Source organism: Sapajus apella, unplaced genomic scaffold (genome assembly GCF_009761245.1).
Source record: "Sapajus apella isolate SASKATOON/1434 unplaced genomic scaffold, GSC_monkey_1.0 scaffold8, whole genome shotgun sequence".
NCBI classification, from domain to species: Eukaryota; Metazoa; Chordata; class Mammalia; order Primates; family Cebidae; genus Sapajus; species Sapajus apella.
In genome coordinates, this window is record NW_022436948.1 from 12,510,355 (window position 1) to 12,536,736 (window position 26,382).

At 41.2% G+C, this 26,382-nt stretch overlaps 1 protein-coding gene across 3 annotated transcripts in view; it reads right to left on the reverse strand.

The window, feature by feature from the left end:
- Positions 1-1,366: 1,366 nt before the first annotated feature.
- The window catches only part of IFNAR1 (interferon alpha and beta receptor subunit 1), a 28,149-nt gene continuing 3,133 nt past the window's right edge, over positions 1,367-26,382 (reverse strand). The window contains exons 2-11 of one of the 3 annotated variants that reach the window (XM_032276980.1): positions 26,059-26,182; positions 19,672-19,847; positions 17,460-17,617; positions 17,206-17,347; positions 15,213-15,327; positions 10,563-10,762; positions 10,304-10,458; positions 6,558-6,708; positions 5,396-5,541; positions 1,367-3,865 (exon numbers count right to left, since the gene is read on the reverse strand). In XM_032276980.1, the coding sequence (XP_032132871.1) occupies positions 3,632-3,865; positions 5,396-5,541; positions 6,558-6,708; positions 10,304-10,458; positions 10,563-10,762; positions 15,213-15,327; positions 17,206-17,347; positions 17,460-17,617; positions 19,672-19,847; positions 26,059-26,182 (1,601 nt within the window). In that variant the 3' untranslated portion in view covers positions 1,367-3,631. The remainder of the gene's footprint in view (positions 3,866-5,395; positions 5,542-6,557; positions 6,709-10,303; positions 10,459-10,562; positions 10,763-15,212; positions 15,328-17,205; positions 17,348-17,459; positions 17,618-19,671; positions 19,848-26,058; positions 26,183-26,382) is intronic. The other 2 variants (XM_032276982.1, XM_032276981.1) reach the window with 2 other exon arrangements.

Here is a 26,382-nt window from a genome sequence, read left to right on the forward strand (position 1 = left end):
ATGTACAAGGCTGTTGCATAGAAACACTGAAAACACAGCTACGCCTTTTCACAATTCAGTAACACATACAAACACCGCCACAAACACCCTCCAATTCACAGTTTAGATTTCACTCATTCAATAACTGTTTTCTGAGTACCTTCATTACTGGGGATGCAGCAATGAACAACAAAGTCCCTGCTCTCATGGAGCCTCTGTTCTACGAGCGGGCAGGGAGACAGACATCAAACAAAACAAATACAGAACATGTCAGGTAGTCACTGGGTTCCTGCATGGGGGAAGGAAAGCTGCACACCCCAGCCCCTTAAGAGCAATTTCAGGCTGCTGTAAATGTCACAGCCTCTTTTGGGGGAAGACCCAAACTCTAAATTTTATATATAATAAAACTGGGGTCTGGCCATGTTGCCCAGGTTGATTGGTCTTGAACTCCTGGCTTGAAGTGATCTTCCTGTCTTGGCCTCCCAACGTACTGAGATGACAGGCATGAGCCACAGTGCCCAGCCCTAACTTATATTTTTAAAACTAATTTTTTTGTAAGTGGCAAATTTCTGGTCAGACTCTTAAAGTTACTAATTCTGGGGAGCATATCTAATTTTTAGTTACAAGCTATACTAAGTACTTGAAGTTCATACTAAGAGTAAGACCCACATCGTGTGGGTACATGTGCAGGTACATAAATGAATACGTTTACAGGCCCATGTCGGAAGTTACACATGTACATCACGTTAATCTGTATTACATATTAATATAAAACTATTTCTGGCTCTAATGATACAAGTCTTTCATATAAATTCGTAGATTATATTTAGTCTAAGAATTAACTATCAATATGCTAGTTCTGAGGCAGTTTATTGGTACCCCCAAGTGCACGGTATTTCTAAGTAAACATTTGTTCAGAAAAAATACTTGTCACTTAAGCATATGCTGATTAAGCAACATGTAGAACATAAAATTAAGAGTAGAGTGGAACTGCCTTTTTTTTTTTCTGAGACTGAGTCTTGCTCTGTCATCGAGGCTGGAGTGCAGTGGCACAATCTTGGCTCACTGCAACCCCTGCCTCCTGGGTTCAAGCGATTCTCCTGCCTTGGCCTCCTGAGTAGCTGGGATTACAGGCGCACGACACCGTGCCCAGCTAATTTTTGTATTTTTAGTAGAGACAGGGTTTCACCATGTTGGTCAGGCTGCTCTAGAACTCCTAACCTCATGCCTCCCAAAGTGCTGGGATTACAGGTGTGAGCCACTGCTCCCGGCCGGAACTGCCTTTTCAAGTCTGGTGCTCAGTGCTCGTTCACTGAAAACCAGATAGTCTCAAAACCTGAACCCTTGTGCTCCTAATTCCTAGAGACCTAACAATTTCACTGGTGTCTTTTAATGTTAATTTCCGTATTTTCCCTTCTCCACATCCTGCAAAGGCATTGCTCCTTTTTAGGCTAACCAGTCTGAAGCGTGTTTTCCCACTGAAGAACACAGGGCTGGAAGTTCTGGACAGGATCCTTGAATTGGGTGGTCTGAGAAGCAATGGTGGCAGGGAGTCGTGAGATGTTCCCAATCGCCTCTTCAAAGGGCAAACTTCCAAAGTGACAGCGCTTTTACAAAGGTCAGGCCAACACAGCAGATGTACTTCAAACCAAACGCCTCTGGTCAGGAAGATGAAAAGGTGTCACCGTGGGGTTCTCCAGCAGAGAGCTGTATCTCAGAGATTCCTGGGTCTCCTCAATGGCCCACTATGCTCTGCTTGAACCACTCCAGAAGCCAGGCGGCAGATCCGGGAACACGCATGCTGTGGCCTGCAGACTGGTGTATGTGCCCCGGATGAGCTGAGCTCACAGCTCCCCCCTAAGGCAGCTGCCTTCAACCTTTTCTTCCACCAGGACAATCTGCTATCTGAGCAGAAATGACTACTGAAATCAGACTGGCCTTAGCAATGGCTGCTCCCCAGCACGCTCTTAACTCTGTCTCCTTTCTCTTTCACCTGGTCCCTGCCAGACAGTGCTATGAGAACTCTGCTCTAGAGGCCACCAGAATTCCCAGACTTCCTGCCTATTAAGGATATCCATGGGTAATTCCAAATAGCAAGTAATTTAAAAATAAATTGTAAGTGCCTTTGGAAAGCATTATGTGATTTCTTAAATTAGATTTTTCTTCCTAGTTACCTTTTTTCCCTCAGTTCAATGATTTGTATTTTAAAGCCAAGCAGGCTGAGTAGAAGGGGTATCTGAATACTGCTAGGCAATTGCAGAGAAGCCAGCTTGGTACTGAAAGTGACACAGATGAGCCATAACAAGAGTGTGTGAATCACTGAGAGCTGAAGAGGCGGCACAGGCTCCCATGGAACGCATTCTTCCTCTTGCACCAGAGCCAGCAACCTCTTTCCTGCGGAAGTCTTCTTCTTCTGTGTCAGTCTCCCAGCACTGCCACTTTCTGGTCCCAAGGCTTCTTGCATACACTGTCTCCTGGCATGGCATGTATATTAAAACTTGTACACACTCTCAGACCTTAAATATAACCATCATTTCTCTAATTAGTTACCTATTTTCTATGACTTCAGTGACTGCAAATTCCAGCCAGAAGCTATTGTTCTGGTAAGTTTTGAATCGGAAGTGTTAATGAATAGTAAAAGATTGCCTGGCTTTAATCCTAAACCATGTAAGGGTAGATACTGTGATGTGGAAACCAACGTTCTCGGGATAAACAAACGGAAGTCTCTGAACATTTTTAGAGAGCATCTTTCTGGCACCTGCAGCTGCTTTCTGGGGTAAGCTACTTTCCAGAAAACCAAGTGATAATGTGTTCAGACTTTCCTAGATAAACTTCCTAAGGGCCTACCTCAGTGTTAAAAGAAAAGACCAGATGTCTGAAATCTCTCCTGAGGAAGAATGAAATAGAATGCTAGGAATGCCAGCAGACAGGTAGGACACATGCAGTGGGCAGCAGCACCGGTGACAGGAACACAGCTGCCATCCTTAGCCACAGTGCATGGCTAGCTCAGTGGCACTTGGGCTGGCAGGAGGGAGACGGGTGGCCATCATTTTGATGTGACTCATCTCATCCAATGCAAGTCCAGTGACAGGCTTTTTCAAGATTTTACACATGGAAAAGAATGTAGGAAATGTTTGTCTCAACTCTTGCAATTTCTCTTCTTCCTTTTTTTTTTTTTTTTTTTTTTTGAGAGGGAGTCTCACTCTGTCGCCCAGGCTGGAGTGCAGTGGCATAATCTTGGCTCACTGCAACCTCCACCTCCCAGTTTCAAGCAATTCTCCTGTCGCAGCCTCCCCGGTAGCTGGGATTACAGGCATGCACCACCACACCCGGCTAATTTTTGTGTTTTTAGTAGAGACGGGGTTTCACCATGTTGGCCAGGCTGTTCTTGAACTCCTGACCTCAGGTGATCTGCCCACCTTGGCCTCCCAAAGTGCTGGGATTACAGGCATGAGCCACTGCGCCTGGCGTAGTTTCATTTTTAAATAGTTAAGTGCTTACCTGTATGTTTAGGATCTATAACTGAAGATGTTTTTTCTTCCCCCAAACAAGCAAATGTCCTCTTTGCAGTGACTGAGAGGAAGGCAAGGAGCTCAGGCTCCCAGTGTGACTCCTGCAGAAAAACCTTATGCTTTACAGAGTTCATTTCCGGTCATACAAAGTCCTGCTGTAGTTCTTCACTTGTTTTACTTTCACTTTCATCTTCATTAGAATAATTTCCTGAATCCTGGCAGTTTTGGGAACTGTATTTTTTATGATCTTCATCAGTTTGATTAGTTTCTTCTACTGTAGCAATTGTGCTTATATTTTCAATTATAAAACATTTTTCAATTTGTTCTTCAGAAGTTGAAAGCAGAAGATTCTTTAATGGCTGTTCAGAGAAATACTAATTTAAAAAGAGGGAAAGAATAGAAATCAATTATTTAGAATAATAATTCCTTTTCTAGTTATAATAGCTTTAGTTTCTTATGTCAATTGCTGAGAAAACCATCTTCTGGCATTAAAAATTAAAAAGTCACCTAAGAACATACTAATTGCCTTACAATATTTAAAATCAACATTGGTGAGGTCACTCATATCTTAGCACCTTTTGTGGTGAGTCTTTGAAGAGCGCCTGAGTAGAAGGTACACTGTACCATCAAGAGTAGGTGGGGGATGAATTCGGGAAAGGACAGGCGTGGGAGGGCACTGAGATCATGACATTTTTTTTTGACATAATAACAATTTTTGTATCCAATCCATAGATATCCAGAAGAAGCACAAGTGAGAAATTATTAGCTACTGTAACTAAGTCTGTTTTAAATAATAGCTATGAATATTAGTACATAGCAATGACATTTAAAAACTAGGGGTAAAATTGTTACTATTTACTGAGCAGTTTCAGAGTGGTGAGATTCTCTGGTTTATCTCCTTTGCTCCTCACACCTCTACAGGGTGGTTTACAGCCAAGGGTGCTTGCTTACTTCCCTTTAAATGATTTTCTCAAGTTCACAAAACCCACCCTAGATGAACACATCCCAGGAACAGATTCTATGCTTAGGCGTTCACCATATAGTGTTTTCATTTAATATGCTAACTTCATAGAAGTGCCAAACAAAAAGCTGTTCTGTGTCATGAAAAACAATTCTCATGTTTTCAGTTATTTCGTTTTATGTGATTTCATCCATAGAGTATACTTTCTACACTGATTGAATATTTCAGGCTTCTGGATATATACAGATGCTCCTAACTTACGATGGGATTATGTCCTGACAAACACATCACAAATCGAAACAGTGTAACTCGGGGACTGTCTGTGCTGTGAAGAATCATATCACAGACTTTATTTCCTCATTTAGAGACAGAGTCTCACTCTGTCACCCAGGCTGGAGTGCAATGGTGTGATCTCGGCTAACTGCAACCTCCACCTCCCAGGTTCAAGTGGTCCTCCTGCCTCGGCCTCTTGAGTAACTGGGATTACAGGTGGGTGCCACCACGCCCAACTAATTTTTATATTTTTAGTAGAGAAGGAGTTTCACCACGTAGGCCAGGCTGGTCTCGAACTCCTGACCTCAAGTGATCCACAAAATGGATCCTCCAGTGATCCTCACCTCAAGTGAGCCAGCCTCCCAAAGTGCTGGGATTACAGGTGTGAGCCACTGTGCCCAGCCAAGAATCACAGACTTTAAATGGTTAAACAAATGCCACAGTGAATCTAGGAATTGCCAGAGTTGCCAGAAAAATAGGGAATTAAGGACAATCATTTCTATCCCATGCTATATTATATTAAATTACTATTTCTAAAGTTAATTGACTAAAATTTTGAAGAAAATACCCAAATCAGTTTCCATTATTTTCTGGATATATCCTGTTGAAATCAAACACATTTCCTGTTCATTTCCTAGCTGTTGACAAAAAAAATACAAAAAGCACATACCTCATCTATATTGGAAGAAGGTTTAAGTGATGGAAAGAACACATAATTGATGCATCTCAGGAGAACTTTCACAACATAAATGACAGCTAGGATAGTAATTGATACAGTACCAATTCCAGCTATAAGCCAAATGTTAGACGCATTTCCTAAAAATACATACATGATGTTTAGCATGAATGTTTTGACATATAAATGTAATAGTGCTGATAGCTTATGTGAAAGACTAGCCATATGAAAGGAAATACAAAATCTATTAAATAATACTTTTTTTTTTAGATGGAGTTTCACTCTTATTATCCAGGCTGGAGTGCAATGGTGCAATCTCAGCTCACCACAACCTCCACCTCCCAGGTTCAAGTGATTCTCCTGCCTCAGCCTCCAGAGTAGCTGGGATTACAGGTATGTGCCACCATGCTCAGTTAATTTTGTATTTTTAGTAGAGATGGGGTTTCTCTCTATGTTGGTCAGGCTGGTCTCAAACTCCCGACCTCAGGTGATCTACCTGCCTTGGCCTCCCTAAGTGCTGGGATTACAGGCATTGAGCCACTGTGCCTGGCCTACATAATACCCTTAAAAATACTTCTGGTAGCACTGAGTCCACAGCAACTATAGACAATGACGTTTACATTTAAAGATTGGTGTGGAACTGAAGTAAGAGAACCTCAGGGAGGAAGACAATATTGACATACAAGCCAAACATGCAAGCGTCCTTCAGCACTTTTAAGTCATACAGCTAGCAAAATTTAATAGATATTCTGTGACTAAGCCTCTACCAGTCAATACCAGAAACTGTAAAATAGAAAATGAGACTAAACCAGTTCCCACATAAAAAAAACTCACAATTGAACTAAGTGATTTCCACATGATAAATATGTTAAGGATTATATTTTAAAAATTTAAAACTATAATCTGATTAAATGTTAAAGAGCAACAAATTAATTAATTATATTGATACTAGATGAAATATAAAGCATTCAAAAACGCTGAATTGAGAATTAAGCATTACAAGTATTTTCTAAAAAGTCTACTTTTGATTCATATAGTTCATGAAGAAAACATTCTATATATTTTTTGCAGTAAAGAGAAAATGTTTTACAACAGTATTGAATTACTTTTATTATATCTAGTTACATTTTTTAAAAAGACAATAAAAGATTCTGACCTGGCTTTGTTTTCACAAACACAACATCACCAAAAGCACTGCTTTTATTCCACTTTTCATCCATGGTGTGTGCTCTGGCTTTGACACAATATACAGTCAGTGGTTTCAAATTAGGAACAATAAAATCAGTTTTTTCCTTGAAAATTTTTCTCTAGAAAACATAATTAAATCATTGAAAAAATTTAGTCACCTCATGAAATCAGGAAATATGTAGTTTCTCAATTCTTTTATGTTGAATCTAAGATTGGCCTCTCCTACGTAGTTGGAATGTGTTGTTGTTTTTTTTTGAGACAGTCTCACTCTGTCACCCAGGCTAGAGTGCAGTAGTGCAATCTGGGCTCACTGCAACCTCCTCCTAGGTTCAAGCGATTCTCCTGCCTCAGCCTCTTGAGCAGCTGGGATTATAGATGCAGATGCCACCATGCCCAGCTAATTTTTTTTTTTTTTTTTTGGTAGGGATGGGGTTTCACCATGTTGGCCAGGCTGGTCTTGAACTCCTGGCCTCAAGTGATCCATCCACCTCAGCCTCCCAAAGTGCTAGGATTACAGGGTATATGTTTAAGAAATATAAATTTGTTGGCAGAGCACGGTGGCTCAGGCCTATAATCCCAGCAGCACTTTGGGAGGCTGAGGTGAGCATATCATGAGGTCAGGAGTTTGAGACCAGCCTGACCAACATGGTGAAACCCCATCTCTATTAAAAATACAAAAATTAGCCGAGTGTGGTGGTGCGTGCCTGTAATCCCAGCTACTCAGGAGGCTGAAGCAGGAGAATGCCTTGAACCCAGGAGGCAGAGGTTGCACTGAGCCGAGATTACACCCCTGCACTTCAGCCTGGGTAACAGAGAGGGACTCCATTAAAGAAAAAAAAAAAAATGTAAATTTGTTTCAGACAACCCATTATAACCAAATCAGAAAGTTAAAAATGCTGCTGCCAAAAAAGCATATGATATATTCCTAACAGAACTCTAGTTTATTTATAAGTACATGCTAGATCTGGTGTAATTGCCACTGTATTACCTCTGAGTAGTGACAGAATGGTTAAGAATAGGGGTTTTGGCCTCAAACTTCCTTATTAAGAGGTATTGCTTACAGCTGTGTGGTCTTGCCTGCGTGGACTTGCCTGGGATTCACACCTGTAATCCCAGCACTTTGAGAGGTCAAGCAGGAGGATCATTGGAACCCAGGAGTTCAAGACCAGCCTGGGCAACATAGCAAGACTCTGTCTCTACAAGAAATTTCAAAAAAAATTAGCCAGGTATGGTGGCATGAGCCTGTAGTCTCTGCTACTTAAGAGGCTGAGGGAGCCAAAACAAACAAACAAACAAAAAACCTGGGCAACATGGTGGTAAAACTCCATCTCTACAAAAAAATACAAAAAATTAGCTGGGCATGGTGGCATGTGCCTGTAGTCCCAGCTACTTGGGAAGCTGAGATGAGAGGATCACTTAAGACCAGGAAGTCAAGGCTGCAGTGAGCTGACATCACATCACTGCACTCCAGCCTGGGCAACAGAATGAGAACCTGCATATATATATAAATGTATAACAAAACCACTTCAACATTCAGTGGCTCACAGCATCATTACGTAGTTTTCTCACTCACAAGTCTACAGATTGGCTGGGGAGTTCCCATGGAGGCCGTGCATGGGGTTTAGTTCAGCTCCACCAGGCCAAACCCCGAAAGCACACTTAAGGCCTCTGCTCTCAGTGCATCTACTCGGGCTCCAGCAACCACAGTCCAGCGATGCATGAATGAAGGCAACATCGCAAGTATTTGCCAAACAGCAATTTAACTGATTATATCATCTGGCAGTGTTGTTTTGAAGAATGATCGAGACAATTCACGTACAATACTTAGCATAGTACCTTACACATAAGTATTCACTAACTTTTGTTTTTGTTTTTGAGATGGAGTCTCACTTCCATTGCACAGGCTGGAGTGCGATCTCAGCTCACTGCAACCTCCACCTCCTGGGTTCAAGCGATTCTCTTTCCTCAGCTTCCCAAGTGGTTGGGATTACAGGCGTGTGCCACCATACCCAGCTAATTTTTGTATTTTTGGTAGAGATGGGGTTTCACCATGTTGGCCAGTCTGGTCTCGAACTCCTGACCTCAGGTGATTCACTCTCCTCTCCCTCCCAAAGTGCTAGGATTACAGGCATATGCTGCCACGTCTGGCCTCAATACTGTAAGAGTTTCTATAATTATTGATGTATTATCCAGTATAGGACAAGACAGCAACTACAATTTATTGAATCTCTACTACTTGTCCAGCAATGTACTTGGTATTTTAATATTTGTTACTTCCTTTTAAACCTTATAAACATCCTTTTGAAAAATTTAGTTGCTATGATTACCACCACTTCAGAGAAGAGGAAGCAAAGTCTCCAAGAGGTAAAACACCTTGCATAAGGTCACACAATTTAGTAGTGTGAGATACAAACTTAGGCTTGTCTGATCTACAGGCATCTGAAAACTGACCGTAATTCTCAGTGGGCTACATTATGCTATGGTTACAGTGTGATTCAGTTAAAAAGGGAAGCAGCCCAATCAATGCAATTTGCTTAGATTTCAAATAGAAAATGAAGTCAAAGAATTTACCGCCTGACTGCACAGGATTTTTAAAGGTCGATCCTTGACTATAATTCCACAAGGGAAAAGCCATCTGGGAAACAGGGATTAGCTGATGGTGTATGTTATCTTTGTCAGTGGTATCTGAATTTTAGGGTTTGGACCAGTGTTTGTCAACTCTCTGTTCATTACCTCCCCCACTCAACAACTTTCCGGCAATGTTTTTCTAATCCTTTCCCATCATAAAATTAAATACTAAGGAATAAGACTTTGTTGGGCAAAGCTAACTTTGGGAGAATGCTTTTCAATGCTTTTGGAGCAACACAAACAATTGTACTGTCTAAGATTCTTTTGTCCCATAAGAACCAATTTTTGTCCCCTTGGAGGTGCCACCAGGGGACATTTGACAATATCTGGAGATGTTTTTGATTTCACAACTAGGAAGGAACACTACTGGCATCTTGTGGGTAGAAACCACAATGTTGCTAAGCATCTTGAACCACACGGGACAGCCCCCTCCCAAGGAATTATCCGGCCCAAAAGTCAACAGCGCTGAGAAACATGGGTTTAGATGAATACATGGGAATGATGTTAAAAATGCAAATTCCTGAGTTCCACCCCCAGAGAGTCTGACTTAGTAACAACAACAGGCTCAGGAATCTGTATTTTGAAAGCAAACTGGGGCCCAGATGCAGCTCACCCATAACTCTACCATGCAAAATATGAAAAATGCTCATGTTCTTCATACTGTAAATATCTTAATCACATTAAAAAATTTTTTTTTTAATTTTGAGACAGGCTGTTAGTCACTCTGTCACCCAGGCCAGAGTGCAGTGGCATGATGATAGCTCATTGCAGCCTTCACCTCCCAGGCTCAAGCAATCCTCCCACCCCAGCCTCCCAAGTAGCTGGGAATACAGGTGCACGCCACCGCACCAGGCTAATTTTTAAAAATTTTTGTTGAGACAGGGTCTCTCTATGTTGCCCATGCTGGTCCCAAACCTCTTGGCTCAAGTGATTCTTTCATCTCGGCCTCCTGAAGTGCTGGGATTACAGGCCACTGCACCCAGCCCACATAAAGTAAAAAATTTCCTCCCAATTTTAAATTAAGCTTTATTTACCTAAATCAGTTATAACTCTAAGTTACAAAATAATACTATACAGTCTTTTTACCTCAGCATTTGAAGTGTTTTCCCAAAAAATAATTTCATAAGTGAGTGGATAATCCTGGTTCACAGGCTTGCTTCCCGACTGTTCTGGAGCACCAATATAGATATGTAATGAATCACTAGTGGATCTAACTTTAAGGACCGGAGGAAGTAGGAAAGCTAGAAAAAAATTTATAAGGCCATAACGTTCAATTAGAAAAACAATTTTAAGAACTTGCACCAAATCAGAGAATTACAATCTCAAGTAAAACCTACTGCCTTACCTTGTATTTCAGTATCAAACTTTATCTCTTCAGACCAAAAAGATGTGTTATTTCCATCAGATGCTTGTACGCGGAGAAAGTAAATTCCTTTTGGGAAAATGTTTTGAGGAAAGACACACTGGGTAGTTTTGACATTTTCACAATTAGGCATTTGTTTCCATTTATATGAATGGTTCACAGGATTCCTTTTTAAAAAGGCGCTTTTAAGACAAAAATTTTTAAATTCAACCACACAGTAATTTAATAAATATTTAGTAAGTATTTACAATCTGCCAGACACTATGTTAGGGGCTAAGGTTACAGAAATAAACAGCATCCACCCTCAGGAAATTCACAAACAGTGGAAGAGATAAGCATCTATCATAAAAGAAAACCGGAAGACTGCTCCAGACTGTGAGAAAGTGCTCTTTGCTGGAGGTGGTTCATAGCAACGTGGAAGAACATCTGTTAGAATTTCCAGGAAACACTGCAAGCTGGTTTGTGTGTGTTTCTTTTTTCTTTTGAGACGGAGTCTCACTCTGTCACCTAGGCTGGAGTGCAGTGGTGGGATCTCAGCTCAATGCAACCTCTGCCTCCTGGGTTCAAGCAATTTTCCTGCCTCTGTCCCCCTGAGTAGCTGGGATTACAGGCACACACCATCAAGCCCGGCTAATCTTTGTATTTTTAGTAGAGACAGGGTTTCACCACGTGGGCCAGGCTGGTCTCGAACTCCTGACCTCGGGTGATCCACCCGCCTCAGCCTTCCAAAGTGCAAGCTGGTTTTTAAATGAAAACCATTATTAAAAATTTAAGTTATAAAAATTTGCAAATAAAAAATTGTTTTAAAGACAGAGGTAATAAATAGTCAAAATTCCATCTTGTCCTAATTCTTTTACTTCATTTTATTGTCTATGCTCTTGGGGCTATCTTTCTCTATTGTAGCAGGATGATAATGGGGTGCTACAGTGCCTATCTTCCAACTCCATGTTCAGGGACATCAGTCTGGTAGCTAGAAAGCGGCCATGGTGGAAATATTAATATCATAAAAATAAGCAAACACTACAAAATAGGAGTTTTTCTTTTTGGAAAGCCAGCTGCTAAACATGCGCCAGCATACCAATTGAAAAATCTACAACAGAGACACACCACAGTGTTATGAGAGCAAGTATACAAGCATGAGACTGAAGAGGTTAAGCAACTTGCTCGGAAAGCAACAGCTAAAAGCATCTCAGCCCCAGCCCAGAACTCTAACAGCCTCCTAACTGGTTTCCTTGTCTCTCCCTAGTGTCTCCTTAGTCCACTGCCCCACGTACCATGTCGCCATGTGTGCCTTCCTCAAATCCAGAGCTCAGGGTAACTGTCACCCCGACATAAAATCCCAAAAGCCTATAGGACAGACTGAGGCTGACCCTAATCTTGTCCCATTCTACTTATTCAGCTTTCTTCCTATTGCAATCTGGTGTCCGAATGTTCTGCTACTCTGCTCCAGGCTGGAGTGCAGTGGTGTGATGTCGGATCACTGCACTCCCCCCACAGAAAGACATCCTCCCCACTGGAGAAGGCAAAATTCTGATATGGCCCCCAAGATTCCTACCCCATGAAGCACTCATCCTGTACAATCCCCTCCCCTTGAGTATGGGCAGGATCTGTAAATACGATGGGGGCCCTCCTCTTATAATTAGGTTACATTAAGTGGCAGAGGAGAAGGTACTTCACAGATGTAATTAAGGTCCCAAATCAGTTGATTCCTAGTTAATCAAATGAGAGACTATCCTGGGTGGCCCTGACCTAATCAGATGAGCCCCTTCAAAGAGGATCTAGGCCAGGCGCGGTGGCTCACGCCTGTAATCCCAGCACGTTGGGAGGCTGAGGCTGGTGGATCACTTGAGGCCAAGAGTTTGTGACCAGTCTGACCAACATGGTGACATCCTGTCTCTACTAAAACCACAAAAATTAGCTGGGTATGGTGGCACGTGCCTATAGTTCCAGCCACTCAGGAGGTTGAGGTAGGAAAATTGCTTGAACTCAGGAGGCAGAGGTTGCAGTGAGCCAAGATTGTGCCACTGCACTCTAGCCTAGGTGACAGAGAGACTCTGTCTCAAAAACAAACAAACAAATAAAACAAACAAACAAAAAACACACAAAAAAATTAGCCAGGCATGGTGTATGCCTGTAGTCCCAGCTACTCAGGAGGCTGAGGCAGGAGAATCACTTGAACCCAGGAGCTGGAGGTTGCAGTGAGCCAAGGCCATGCCATTGCACTCCAGCCTGGGTGACAGAGCGAAACTCCATCTCAAAAAGAAAAAAAAAAAAAAAGGATCTAAAGGTCAGACTCTCCCTTCCTGATGGCCTCTGAGAAGTGAGCCCCCATGAGTTCTAGGGCTGCAAGAGATAAATTCTGCCAACAACATGTGAGCTTGGGAGCGGACCCTGAGTCATGTATGAGACTGACACCTTGACTGCTTAGCAGAAGATGCAGCTAAGCCATGTTTGGACTCCTGACTCAGAAGCTTTGAGACAATAAACAGCTGTTTAAGTTGCTAGGTCTGTGGTAACTTGTTACAGAAATGGAAAACTAGTATCTAATACTTGTCATTTTAAAAAAAATATGAATTAACAATCAAGGCCTTGTTCATACCTCATCTCTTTCCTTGTGGCTTCTTTGGTCTCTTCAGCCCCTATTCACCTTTACATTTTCCATTTCTGAACCCTTATCATTTGTATACTCTCTTCAGTCCTAAACCACACAACGCTTTGCAGTGTCGGCTAACTGCTTTACATTTCTAGAATCATGTTTCATTCTGTTGACTCTTTCCATTTCTTCAGTACAATGTGCTAAGTACCCAAAAGAAGCTTAGAGATCAGCCATCAGAAATCCCTATCATTATCTATTTGGTGACCCTATTATTTATGCACTTCTGAAAGTGAGGTATACACAAAAGATTACTGAACAGTTTCCTGGTTGGTTTGTGAGGTTATATATGTATTGTGGGGCACATATGCACATGAATACATTTCCGTCCTACCCATCACCCTTGGTTCAAAATTAACACTAAAAGATGGAGAGAAACTGATCACAGCAGTACTCATAGTTCCCTTCTCCCTCACTTTTTCTGTCTCTTTCCAGTCTTTTCTAACCTTTCCTTTCCTGTCTTAGCTATACTTTCCTTTGCTCTCTCTACTCCTCTGTCACCAATGTATATCTTTCTTTCCATCTCTTCTCTCCCCATAACCCACTTTTCCTTCTACTTAATTTTCTTCTTTCTATTCATCCCCTACAATTTTCCAATCAATATAAACTACATGCAGTTTTCTTTTATGAGTTTTTTAATTTTAATTTTTAGAGACGCACTCAGTTGCCCCAGCTGCAGTGTGGCAGCTATCTGTGGGTGTGATCATAGCGCACTGCAGCCTTAATTCCTGGCCTCAAGTAATCCTCCTGCCTCAGCCCACTGAGTAGCTGGGACTATAGGCACGCACCACTGCACCTGGCCAGTTCTCTTTCATTTATGCAGTGCCTAGATTTCATCTGTATTTAGCTAGTCTCTACTCAATCACACAGAACACAGTTCTTTCCAACTTTCATTAATTTCCCACTGAAGGAACCACTACAAAATTTTGTCAAAACCACTAAAGTAATAAAGAAAATAGGAAGGCTAAGGTTTTGAATTGAACAAGCAAGTTAACTGAGATCATTTTAAGGACTCATGGAAGAAGTGAGTTCTTTTTTTTTTTTTTTGAGACGGAGTTTCGCTCTTGTTACCCAGGCTGGTGTGCAATGGCGCAATCTCGGCTCACCGCAACCTCCGCCTCCCGGGTTCAGGCAATTCTCCTGCCCCAGCCTCCTGAGTCGCTGGGATTACAGGCACGCGCCACCATGCCCAGCTAATTTTTTGTAGTTTTAGTAGAGACGGGGTTTCACCATGTTGACCAGGATGGTCTCGATCTCTTGACCTCGTGATCCACCCGCCTCGGCCTCCCACAGTGCTGGGATTACAGGTTTGAGCCACCGTGCCCGGCCTAGAAGTGAGTTCTTAAGAAAAAGATCAGGCCGGGTGCAGTGGCTTATGCCTGTAATCCCAGCACTTTGGGAGGCTGAGGCGGGTGGATCACGAGGTCAGGAGATCAAGACTAGCCTGGCCAATATGGTGAAACTTCGTCTCTACTAAAAACACAAAAACATTAGCTGGGTGTGGTGGTGGGCACCTGTAATCTTAGCTACTTGGGAGGCTGAGGCAAAGAACTGCTTGAACTCGGGAGGTAGAGGTTGCAGTAAGCCAAGAGTGTGCCACTGCACTCCAGCCTGGGCGACAGAGCAAGACTCCATCTCAAAAAAAGAAAAAAAAAAAAAAGAAAAAGATCAGGGCCAGTGTCAAGTATTCCAGGTTGGGGAAATAACACATGTAACTAGTCACACCTTTTTTTTTAAGCCAGTAAGAACCCTAGATATTAGAATACATACATCTATTTTACAAGTGAAGAAATTAAGGCCAATGGAGGTTAGTTACTGGCAGAACTAGGGTTAGAAATGAGATTTCTTAAGTTTCCAATATATCATACCTACCTCCCAGTTGGTCATTCCGTGTGCAAGGACCTGGTGACTGAAGCAGAGTGAAAAGAAGCATAATCAAAACACACTGGGCAAAAGGAAATGTATGGAATAGAACTTACTGGAGCCACTGAACTTGAAAGGTCACGTTTGCATATGCATAATCCCACTTAAGAACATAGCTCTCATTTTGAACACTGACTTGTATATTTTCTGGTGGAGGTAGTTTGTTTTCAACTAGAAGCCAAAGAAAATATATATTAAAAAAAAGCATACATCTTTACTCAAGTGAGGTAACTGGCAAGAAGATAAAGGCTCACATTTTATCATTATAAGGTAATAGTTAAACATGGTTTTTATTCACACTATGTAATACTACCCAGCCATTTGAAAGAATACAGGCCGGGTGCAGTAGCTCAAGCGTATAATCCCAGCTCTTTGGGAGGCCGAGGTGGGTGGATCACCTGAGGTCAGGAGTTTGACACCAGCCTGGCCAACATGGCAAAACGCCATTTCTATTAAAAATACAAAAATTAGTTGGGCATGGTGGCACATGCCTGTAATCCCAGCTACTTGAGAGGCTGAGGCAGGAGAATTGCTTGAACCTAGGAGGCGCAGGTTGCAATGAGCCGAGATCATGCCACTACACTCCAGCTTGGGCAACAAAGTGAGACTATGTCTCAAAAAAAAAAAAAAAAAAAAGAATGCTAAGATTAAACGAAGAATGTAATAGATCTGTATGGACTGATACAGAATGATATCCCCAACACACTGGGTTAAGTAAGCAGGCTGTAAAGTACATCTAGTAAGATTTTATTTTGTAATTTAAAAAACAAAACCCAAGAAACTGTGGGTCTGTGTATATGGTTACGTAAGCTGAAAAAAGCTGTGAAAGGTTATACAGAAGCTGCTAAGCAGGGCTCATCTCTAGTGAATGGAATTGGGGGTAAGAAGGGAGAAGGACAAGACTTCACTTCAAACTCTTCTGTAATGTTTGATGAAAAAAAATAAAGCGTATAAAGTTTACAACAAAAATAATAAATCCCAGTTCCTACCCTTGACCTTAATTACTAGAAAGGTGTTACTGACTAAATACATCAGGATGCTTTCATGTTTTAACATTCCACTTATAAAGGTATACTTTCAGGAAGAATAACTTGTCTACTAGTTATTAGACAAGTTATTCTTCCTGAAAGTACACCTCTTCCCACTTGCAGAGCCCACAGTTCAGCTACCCCCCACCCTTTATGTGGATTCTGAACAAATGAATAGTTTTGTCATTACAAAATATTTGAACTTGTTTTTTCTTTTTTTTGAGACAGAGTCTTGCTCTGTTGCCAATGCGGGAGCGCAGTGGCGTGATCTTGGCTCACTGCAACCACTGTCTCTGGGGTTCAAGCGATTCTCCTGCCTCAGCCTCCTGGGTAACTGGGACTACAGGCATGCACCACCATGCCCAGCTAATTTTTGTATTTTTCGTAGAGACAGGGTTTCACCATGTTGGCTAGGCTAGTCTTGAACTCCTGACCTCATTATCCACCCCCTCGGCCTCCCAAAGTGCTGGGATTACAGGTGTGAGCCACCGCGCCTGGCCTTTTTTTTTCCTTTTTAAAATGGAGCCTTGCTCTTTGTCTCACTTTCTCCCCACAGGAGTGCAGTGGCATGATCCTGGCTCACCGCAACCAACACCTCCCAGGTTCAAGGGATTCTCGTGCCTCAGCCTCCCGAGTAGTTAGGACTACAGGTACATGCCACCATACCAGGTTAATTTTTTTTTTTTTTTTTGTATTTTTAATAGACATGGGGTTTTGTCATGTTGCCCAGGCTGTTCCTGAACTTCTGGCTTTAAGTGATCTGTCCACCTCAGCCTCCCAAAGTGCTGGTATTACAGTCGTGAGCCACCACGCCCAGCCTTAAGTAGAATTAATTTTCATTACTATTTGAGACAAAAGTCCCAAATAACATTTATTTTGCTTCTGTAAATGTTCTAATGTTTTTGTTTTAATCGATACTATCCTATCATATAAACTTCAGCAAATATGGGAAAAATGCCAAAATTATTGTAGATAATCTGTATATATATTTATTGAATCTAAAGCAAAACATTTTCCTTACCTGTGGTCTTTATACAATATACTGGACCATAGATACCAACTTTCCATGCCATAGGTAGTGCTGCTTTAACTTTTAAACAATAGGTAGTCTCTGGTAAAAGTTTATAAATTTTATGTATGGAATAAATATTTTCAATCTCTTCCTATAATAAAAATAGAAGTTGGTTCTTTAAAAAAGTATAAGGTCAAATTTTAAGATTAATTCACCTCATTTTTCTCTCACATCGATTAAACAAAGGTAAAAATAATGCTTACTTCTCCACTTGAAGAGTTTTTCCAGATAACTAAGCTGTATCTAAAGCCTGAACCATCCAAAGCCCACATGACACTATTTTTTGTTCCAGGAGGAGAGATGTTTATCATTATTGCCTTATCTTCAGCTTCCAAATGTACTTCTGGAGGACCAATTTGAGCTGCAAAAAAAAATCGAAAGAATTACTATGGATCTTTGTCAGTAACTAGCCCTACATCACCCATGGGTACCCAGAGTTCAGTGGTGACAAAGGCATGAGAAAAAGACAGATTAAGAGAGAAAGTGGGACCAGGGGGCCATCACTTATTACTGGAGTAGACAGTGAAGGCCCTGAGCTCTGATCATCCACACTATTTATTGATTACAACCACTTTGATCTATAGGATGGAGTGGAGTGATGGTGGAGTGAATCAGTGAACTGGAACTGGTGTGTCATCCTAAGGATAACATGGCGGGTTGGAAGTTTCACAAAACAAGAACATGTGGTTATCTTTAGCCTGTTATCTATGTGCAGCTGATGGAACACGGAGCTTACAAGGAGCCTACAAGTCTGGCTACCTCATACTGCTACGAAGGGGTTTTACATCCTTGAGCACAATGTTTAATGGTAACAGAGCCGAGGTCACCCTGTAGCGGAACATGAGGCATGGAGAGGCCTTCCTCCTCAGAGGCCTCCTGCGGCCTTCTGCAGTTTGTTCTTCCTTGTTTACTATTACTCATAAACAATTTATGTAGGCACTCTGTAAGTCTTTCTCCTCTGCTGCTTTTCCCAACAGATCTTTATTATACAATGCCAAAACCTTCATTCGACAAATAATTCTGAGCACTTAATATGTGCCTGACACTTCTAGGAATCAAGAGCATACAGATGGTATAGAAAGCTGTAAGATCACCAGTGGAGTGACACAGAAGGCGAAGAGATTCAACGACTGAGCCCAGCAGTCCAACACTGAAAAGTCGGAAAGATGAAGCGATCAATGAACAGGAGGAGAACCAGGAAGAGCAACGCTCCAGAGATCCAGTAAAGGAAAAACTAGTGATGACCACATCTATACTACAGAGGGATGATGCCAGAAAAGCACTGGGAATTTGCTTGGCATTGTGGAGGCTGCTGTGACCTGGAGAAGAGTAGTTTTAATAGTGATGAGGAATACAATTTGACTGGAGAGGGTGGAGAGGGAATGGGAAGAAAAGTACTATAGAAAGGGAGTACACATCATTCTTGATAAAGGGCAATGGTTCTCGAACTTTTTGGTCTCAGAAACCTCCCTTTTTTTTTTTTTTTTGAGATATGATCCAGCTCTGTTGCTCAGGCTGGAGTGCAGTGGCACAGACATGGCTCACTGCAACCTTGATCTCCCTGGCTCAAGTCATCCTCCCTCTTCAGCTTCCTGAATAGCTGGGACTGTAGGCGTGCACCACCATGCCTGGCTAATTTTTACATATTTTTTGTAGAGATGGGGGAGGTCTCACTATGTTGCCTAGGTTGGTCTTGAACAATTGGCCTCAAGTGATCCTCCCACCTCGGCCTCCCAAAGTGTTGATATTATAGCTGTGAGCCACCACACTCAGCTCCTTTACATTCTTAAAGAAATGACTGAGACTCCCAAACAGGCTTTATTTATGTGGGCTATATCTTTTTATATTAGCATATCAAACATTAAAACTGATAAAGTTTTCAATCAATTTTAATTAATTAATCCATTAAGAAATAACCATGACAAAACCTATTTATTATATGGTAACAAACTGGCTACGAGGAACATAAAAACTTAAGAGTAGTGCTGTTTTACATTTTTTTCCAAATCTTTAGAATGTTTGGATTAACAAAGAATGCAGACAAATTTTACATCGAATTCTCTGTTAGTGACCATATCACCACATCACACATCAAGCAGGCTTCTCTGGAAAACTCCACGGTGAACACAAGGAAGAACAAAAATAAAAAAGGCAAGCAAGTCTTTGATTTGTTATAAATATAGCTTTGTCTTTGTGGCCCCCTGAAAGCCTTGGAGAACACTCTTTGAGAACCACTACTATAGGGAAAGTAGAAAAAAAACAGAGCCATAGCAGGAAGAAGATGAGGATTTAAGGAAATTTTTGTTCTTTTTAAAAGATGTTCGATTTTACATCATGCAAATGAATGGCTTGGAAAGTGAACTGCTCTAGTAATAATTGCTTAAGGACATAATTCAGCTAGCAACTTTTTCTTACCTTTGTTATATGGTGTAAATGGGTCAACCTCATACCATGAAGAAGTGTTTTCTTTTTCTGCTCTTATACGCAATTTAATTTCTTCATAAACATTCAACTTGACTGAAGAAAAGTTGCATTTGGTACTAGTAATATTCTGACACCCAGGCAATTTTATCCAATTATCCGTCCCAGATCTTTAAAGTAAAAAACAAATGAATAAGTGAGCCAATATATAAATATGCATCAAATACTTTCTATTACTGATATTATAAAGCTATTATGGTTTAAGAGTTATTTCTTCTGCTTCAGCTAATGTCCTATTAACATTTTAGTATATACCTTTCCACTCTTTTTCAATGCATATAAGCCAAGTTATTATTTATAAAACTGAATTTTAAAATACAGTTCTTGGGCCGGGCGCGGTGGCTCAAGCCTGTAATCCCAGCACTTTGGGAGGCCGAGGCGGGTGGATCACGAGGTCAAGAGATCGAGACCATCCTGGTCAACATGGTGAAACCCCGTCTCTACTAAAACTACAAAAAAAAATTAGCTGGGCATGGTGGCACGTGCCTGTAATCCTGGCTACTCAGGAGGCTGAGGCAGGAGAATTGCCTGAACCCAGGAGGCGGAGGTTACGGTGAGCCGAGATCGCGCCATTGCACTCCAGCCTGGGTAACAAGAGCGAAACTCCGTCTCAAAAAAAAAAAATAAATAAAAATAAAATAAAATAAAATACAGTTCTTTATATAATCTTGTGGGTGGCTGCTTTAGGATTTCAAGGAAGCAGAGAAATAAATGACCCATAAGGTAAAAGTGGATTTAGTATGCTGGCTCTGTTAAAAATAGTTGTGTGACTTTTGGTAAACTATTTTGTGTTTCTGGATCTCATCTTCCTTATTTAAAGTTTGGAGCCTGGGCACATAACATAGCAAGCCCTGTCTGTATGAGGGGGAAAAAAAAAAGCAAAGCAGGGCGTGCTACATGTGTCTGTAGTCCTAGCTACTGGTTAGGCTGAGGTGAGAGGGTCATTTGAGTACAAGGGTTCAAGGCTGCGGGCTGCAGTATGCTATGATTATATCACTGCACTCCAGCCTCAGCAAACAAGCAAGACCCTATCTCTAATAAAATATAATAAAATTAAATTAAAATTGGGGAATTGGATTTGATGATTCCTTTCTGACCTCCTCCTATGAACAGACTTACCTCCCTAAGAAAGACCTTGGGAGTCAGGCATGGTGGCTCACGCCCATAATCCCAGCACTTTGGGAGGCTGAGACAGGTGGATCACATGAGGTCAGGCGTTTGAGACCAGGCTGGCCAACATGGTGAAATCCCGTCTCTACTAAAATACAAAAATTAGCTGGGCACAGTGGCAGGCACCTATAATCTCAGCTATTTGGGAGGCTGAGGCGGGAAAATTGCTTGAACCTTGGAGGAGGAGGTTGCAGTGAGCCGAGATCACGCTATTATACTCCAGCCTGGGCAACAAGAGTGACACTGTCTCAAAAAAAAAAAAAAAAAAGACAGACCTCGGAATCAGTATGGTTTCAGGGTTTCCTCTGCCCTCTCCAAAAGCAAACCATCCATTCTGCTTGCTTGTCTCTATAATTTCTTCTATTACATTGCCAGAAACCAAAAAACTTAAAATGTTTACATAAACAAGTCTTTGGAAGTAGAACTGGCCAATCAGAAAGCTGAAGTGATATTAGATTGTTCCTTTTGAAAAAGGGGCAAACATGAAGAAATCAAGTGGGCATGAAGTATAAAGCGGAAAAGGACATGTTACCCAGACAGGGGAAGAAGAGCCTGCAGGGAAACTGAGGGACAGAAATAAACTTAGCAGATTTCTTTTCTTTTTTTTTTTCCTGAGTCTGTTGTCTAGGCTGGAGTGCAGTGGTGTGATCTCAGCTCACTCCAACCTCCGTTTCCCAGATTCAAGCAATTCTCCTGCCTCCGCCTCCCAAGTAGCCGGAATTACAGGCATGTGCCTGACCTCAAGTGATCCTCCAGTCTTGGCCTCCCAAAGTCCTGGATTACAGGTGTGAGCCATCGCACCCGATAAATGTTTGTTGAATGAAAGAATGAATGCCTCACATCACAAACATGCGACATTTTATTTATTTTTATTTTTATTTTTTTTTTGAGACGGAGTTTCACTCTTGTTACCCAGGCTGGAGTGCAATGGCACGATCTCGGCTCACCGCAACCTCTGCCTCCTGGGTGCAGGCAATTCTCCTGCCTCAGCCTCCTGAGTAGCTGGGATTACAGGCACGCGCCACCATGCCCAGCTGATTTTTTGTATTTTTAGTAGAGACGGGGTTTCACCATGTTGACCAGGATGGTCTCGATCTCTTGACCTCGTGATCCACCCGCCTCGGCCTCCCAAAGTGCTGGGATTACAGGCTTGAGCCATCGCGCCCGGCCGACATTTTAGATGTAAGTTATAAACACTGATATTTTAGGTCACGTATGTTCTATAGGCACTGGAATTGTAACAGTTTATTCATCTGTGTTTCACTACTGATGGTAAATGTGCTATATTCTAAGAAATATTATGTTAAAAAATACCTGTCTGCGGCTGACATTCATTACATTTAAATTGATCACTTACTCTGTGTCATTTTCCTGAGAACTTTATATAAAATTACTCAATACTCAGAAGAACCTTCTTCATTAGATATCTTATTTCTGGGGTTTGCCATCCCAGTATGCCTGGGGCACTTCTGGTTTAATCTTGTTCTTCCAGCTTATCTAAAATTTAAAGGGCTCTTTTTACTCTCAAAAGTATCCTGGTTTGACTGCTAGATTGTATGTTGCCATATTAGTTATCAACTCAATTTAACAGATAAGGAAATTGAGACACAGAGAATAATTAGCAGAGGATGGATTTAAAGGCAACCAGCCTCAAGTTCATACCACAATGCTACAAACTTGTAGTCTGCCATATTTTTGCAAGATAATTGTCTATAAAGCTGGTGGAACAAAATAAAATAAGAACACACTGAAATGTGGCATTCAATGCTAAAGTCAGAATGGAGGGCAGAAGATTATCATGGACTGAAGAATTTAGTATAAGCAATAACGTATGACAGAACAGAAGTATGAGAACATTGTAGGTTTTCTTTATTATAAGGGTAACTTTATGTAAAAATTTTTTATGCTTTATTTTTAAAAGTATGTATTTGTATAAATTTATGGGGTACAGGTGCAGTTTTGTTACATGTACAGATTATGTAGTGTTGAAGTCAGGGCTTTTAGGGTATCCATCAAACGACATAGATTGTACCCATTAAGTAATTTCTCATCCTCCATCCCTCCCACCCCCTCACCCTTCCAAGTCTCCAATGGCTATCATTCTTCATTCCACAGCCATGTGTATACATTATTTAGCTCCCACTTATAAGAAAGAAGGTATGATACTATCTTTCTGTGTCTGACCTGTTTCACTTAATGGACACCAGTTCCATCATGTTGCTACAAAAGACATGCTTTCATTCCTCTTTATGGCTGAATAATATTCTCATTGCATATATATATATGTATATATATATAAAATATATTATTTTACATATACACAGACACACACACACACATACACACACACACACACACACACAACATATTTTCTTTATTCAGTCATCCACTGATGGAACCTTAGGTTGATTTCATATCTTTGCTACTATAAATAGTGCTGTGATGAACATGAGTACAAGTTTGTTTTTAGTATAATAATTTCTTTTCATTGGGGTAGATACTCAGTAGTGTGATAGCTGGATGGAATGATAGTTGTATTTTTAGTTATTTGGGAAATCTTCATACTGCTTTCCATAGAAGTTGTATTAATTTACATTCCCCCCAACGGTGTATAAGAATTCCCTTAATTCCCCATTCTCACCAATTTTTTTTTGAGGCAGAGTCTTGCTCTGTCACCCAGGTTGGAGTGCAATGGCACGATCTTGGCTCACTGCAACCTCCGCCTCCCGGGTTCAAGGGATTCTCCTGTCTCGGTCTCCCAAGTAGCTGGGATTACAGGCGCCTGCCACCATGCCCAGCTAATTTTTGTATTTTAGTAGAGACAGGGTTTCACCATGTTGGTCAGGCTGGTCTTCAACTCCTGACCTCAGGTGATCCACCCGCCTTGGCCTCCCAAAGTGCTAGAATTACAGATGCGAGTTACCATGTCTGGCCTTTTTTTACTTTTTAATAACACCCACTCTAATCTAGGGGAGACAATATCTCACAGAGGGTTTAGTCTGCACTTCTCTGGTGATTAGTGATGTTGACCATTTTTTCATATACCTGTTGGTCATTGGATGTTTTCTTTTGAAAAATGTCTTTTCATATCTTTTGGCTACCTTTTGATGGAGTTGGGTTTTGTTGTTGATTGTATGAGCTTCCTTGATATTAAGCTCTTGCTGGATATATATTTTGCAAATATTTTCTTTATACAAGTAATTTTAAATAAGGGTAATCTAAAATAATTTCTTCTCTACTTAAAATAGTTGTTCATAAGGAAATTCCAAACTAAGGGAAAAGACAAAACTGGTAACAAAACTCAAAGTTCAATTTAATGAAAATCTCTAGAGAGAAAAATTTTTAAGTTATCAATTCTGAGAAAAGTCATATATGCATTTGTGTGTGTGTATATATATACACGTATATATTCATACTGTATACGTATATATACAGTGTGTCTATATGTATGTATACATATACATACACATACACAATTACTGAAGCTGTGAGATTCATATCCCAGTTTTAGTTACAACTTGAGAACAGTAGTGTCACAACTGTGGCTGAGGTGGTGAGATCCTGGTTCAGGAGGGCCTAATGCCTTATTTCTTAATTGCCTGCTTTTTCTTGGACAGGGGAACATGGTTAGCAGGTGGGGCCTCAACACCTAACCAGAAGGCAAGGTACTGTACTTCCTGATCTGCGTTCCCTTCTATATTCCTCCTCCTGTTTGCCTTTCCTCTTGAATTATTAAGCAGAAAGTGCTAAAGAAGAGACATCAACATTCCAGAAAATCTGAGTCTTTGGAAATGCAAGGTCCAAAATATTGATTTTTAATTTAATTAATTGATTAATTAATTTATTTGGACATAGTCTCGCTCTGTTGTTCAGGCTTGCCTGCCTGCCTGCCTTCTTTCCTTCCTTCCTTCCTCCCTCCTCTTTTTTTTTCTCTCTCTCTCTCTTCTTTCTTTCTTTGAGATGGAGTCTCGCTCTGTTGCCTAGGCTAGAGTGCAGTGATGCAATCTCAGCTCACTGCAACCTCTGCCTCCCAGGTTCCAGTGATTCCTGCCTCAGTCTCCTGAGTAGCTGGGAGTACAGGCATGTACCACCACATCTGGCTAATTTTTGCATTTTTAGTGGAGACGGGGTTTCACCATATTGGTCAGGCTGGTCTCAAACTCCTCACCTTGAGATCTGCATGCTTCAGCCTCCCAAAGTGCTGGGATTATAGGTGTGAGCCACCGCGCCTGGCCTTATTTATTTATTTTTGAGATGGAGTTTTGCTCAGTCTCCCAGGCTGGAATGCAGTGGCGTGAACTTGGCTCACAGCAACCTCTGTCCCCCAGGTTCAAGCGATTCTTCTGTCTCAGCTTCCCTAGTAGCTGGGATTACAGGCATGGGCCACCACGCCTGGCTAACAATATATTTATAAAGTGTATCTAGGTCAGGGCGGTGGCTCAAGCCTGTAATCCCAGCACTTTGAGAGGCTGAGGTGAGCGAATCACCTGAGGTCAGGGGTTTGAGACCAGCCTGGCCAACATGGTGAAACCCTGTCTCTACTAAAAATAAAAAAATTAGCCAGGCATGCTGGCATGTGCCTGTAATCCCAGCTATTCAAGATGCTGAGACAGGAGAATTGCTTGAACCCAGGAAGTGAAGGTTGCAGTGAGCCAAGATTGCATCACTGCACTCTAGCCTCAGTGACAGAGCAAGACTCCATCTCAAAAAAAAAAAAAAAAAAAAAAAAAAGTGTATCTAAAATTAAAATGTAGTATATCATGGAGCTAATAGGAAAGCCTGACCACAAGAAGCCTGGTGGCCTATTCCAAGGATTTGGATGGGCCTTTTGGAGTACTATCCCATATCCTCAAGATATACCCTAATTCAGACCTCAATTTATATTGAAAGAAGCTGGAACACCCAGAAGAAGGAATGGCTATGGGTTGGAGATGCTGTCTACCACCCTCATCCCCAATTTCTTTTGCTTCAGCACCCAAAGGTGTATTTGACTAAGTCTCTATAGAAACAAAGTTAAAAATATTATGTAAAATAGGCATAACATTTCTAAAAAATAGAAAAACCACATACTTTCCAAATCTGAAAATTATGGTGTTAAAATTGTAAAAATTTTCAGGTCATTCTGACAAATCAGTAAGCAGAGTCACATACTTTTGATAATCAAATGAAAAAGTCACACTCCTGAGAGACTCATCACTCCTGTTCCACTGCAGGATAAAGTTGTCATCTATGATGTCGACTTCTACTTTTTGATAAGATTTTAGATTTTTCCCACCTATAAAGGAAACAAGAAATAAGAACATTATATATAAACTGTACAGATATTCTAAACGTTATTCTATCCCTCACATCCCTGATTAAAGAATGAATATAGTGAAATACAATGAAGTATATTTAAAAAATCTAAAAAAGGCCGGGCGCGGTGGCTCACGCCTGTAATCCCAGCACTTTGGGAGGCCGAGGCGGGTGGATCAC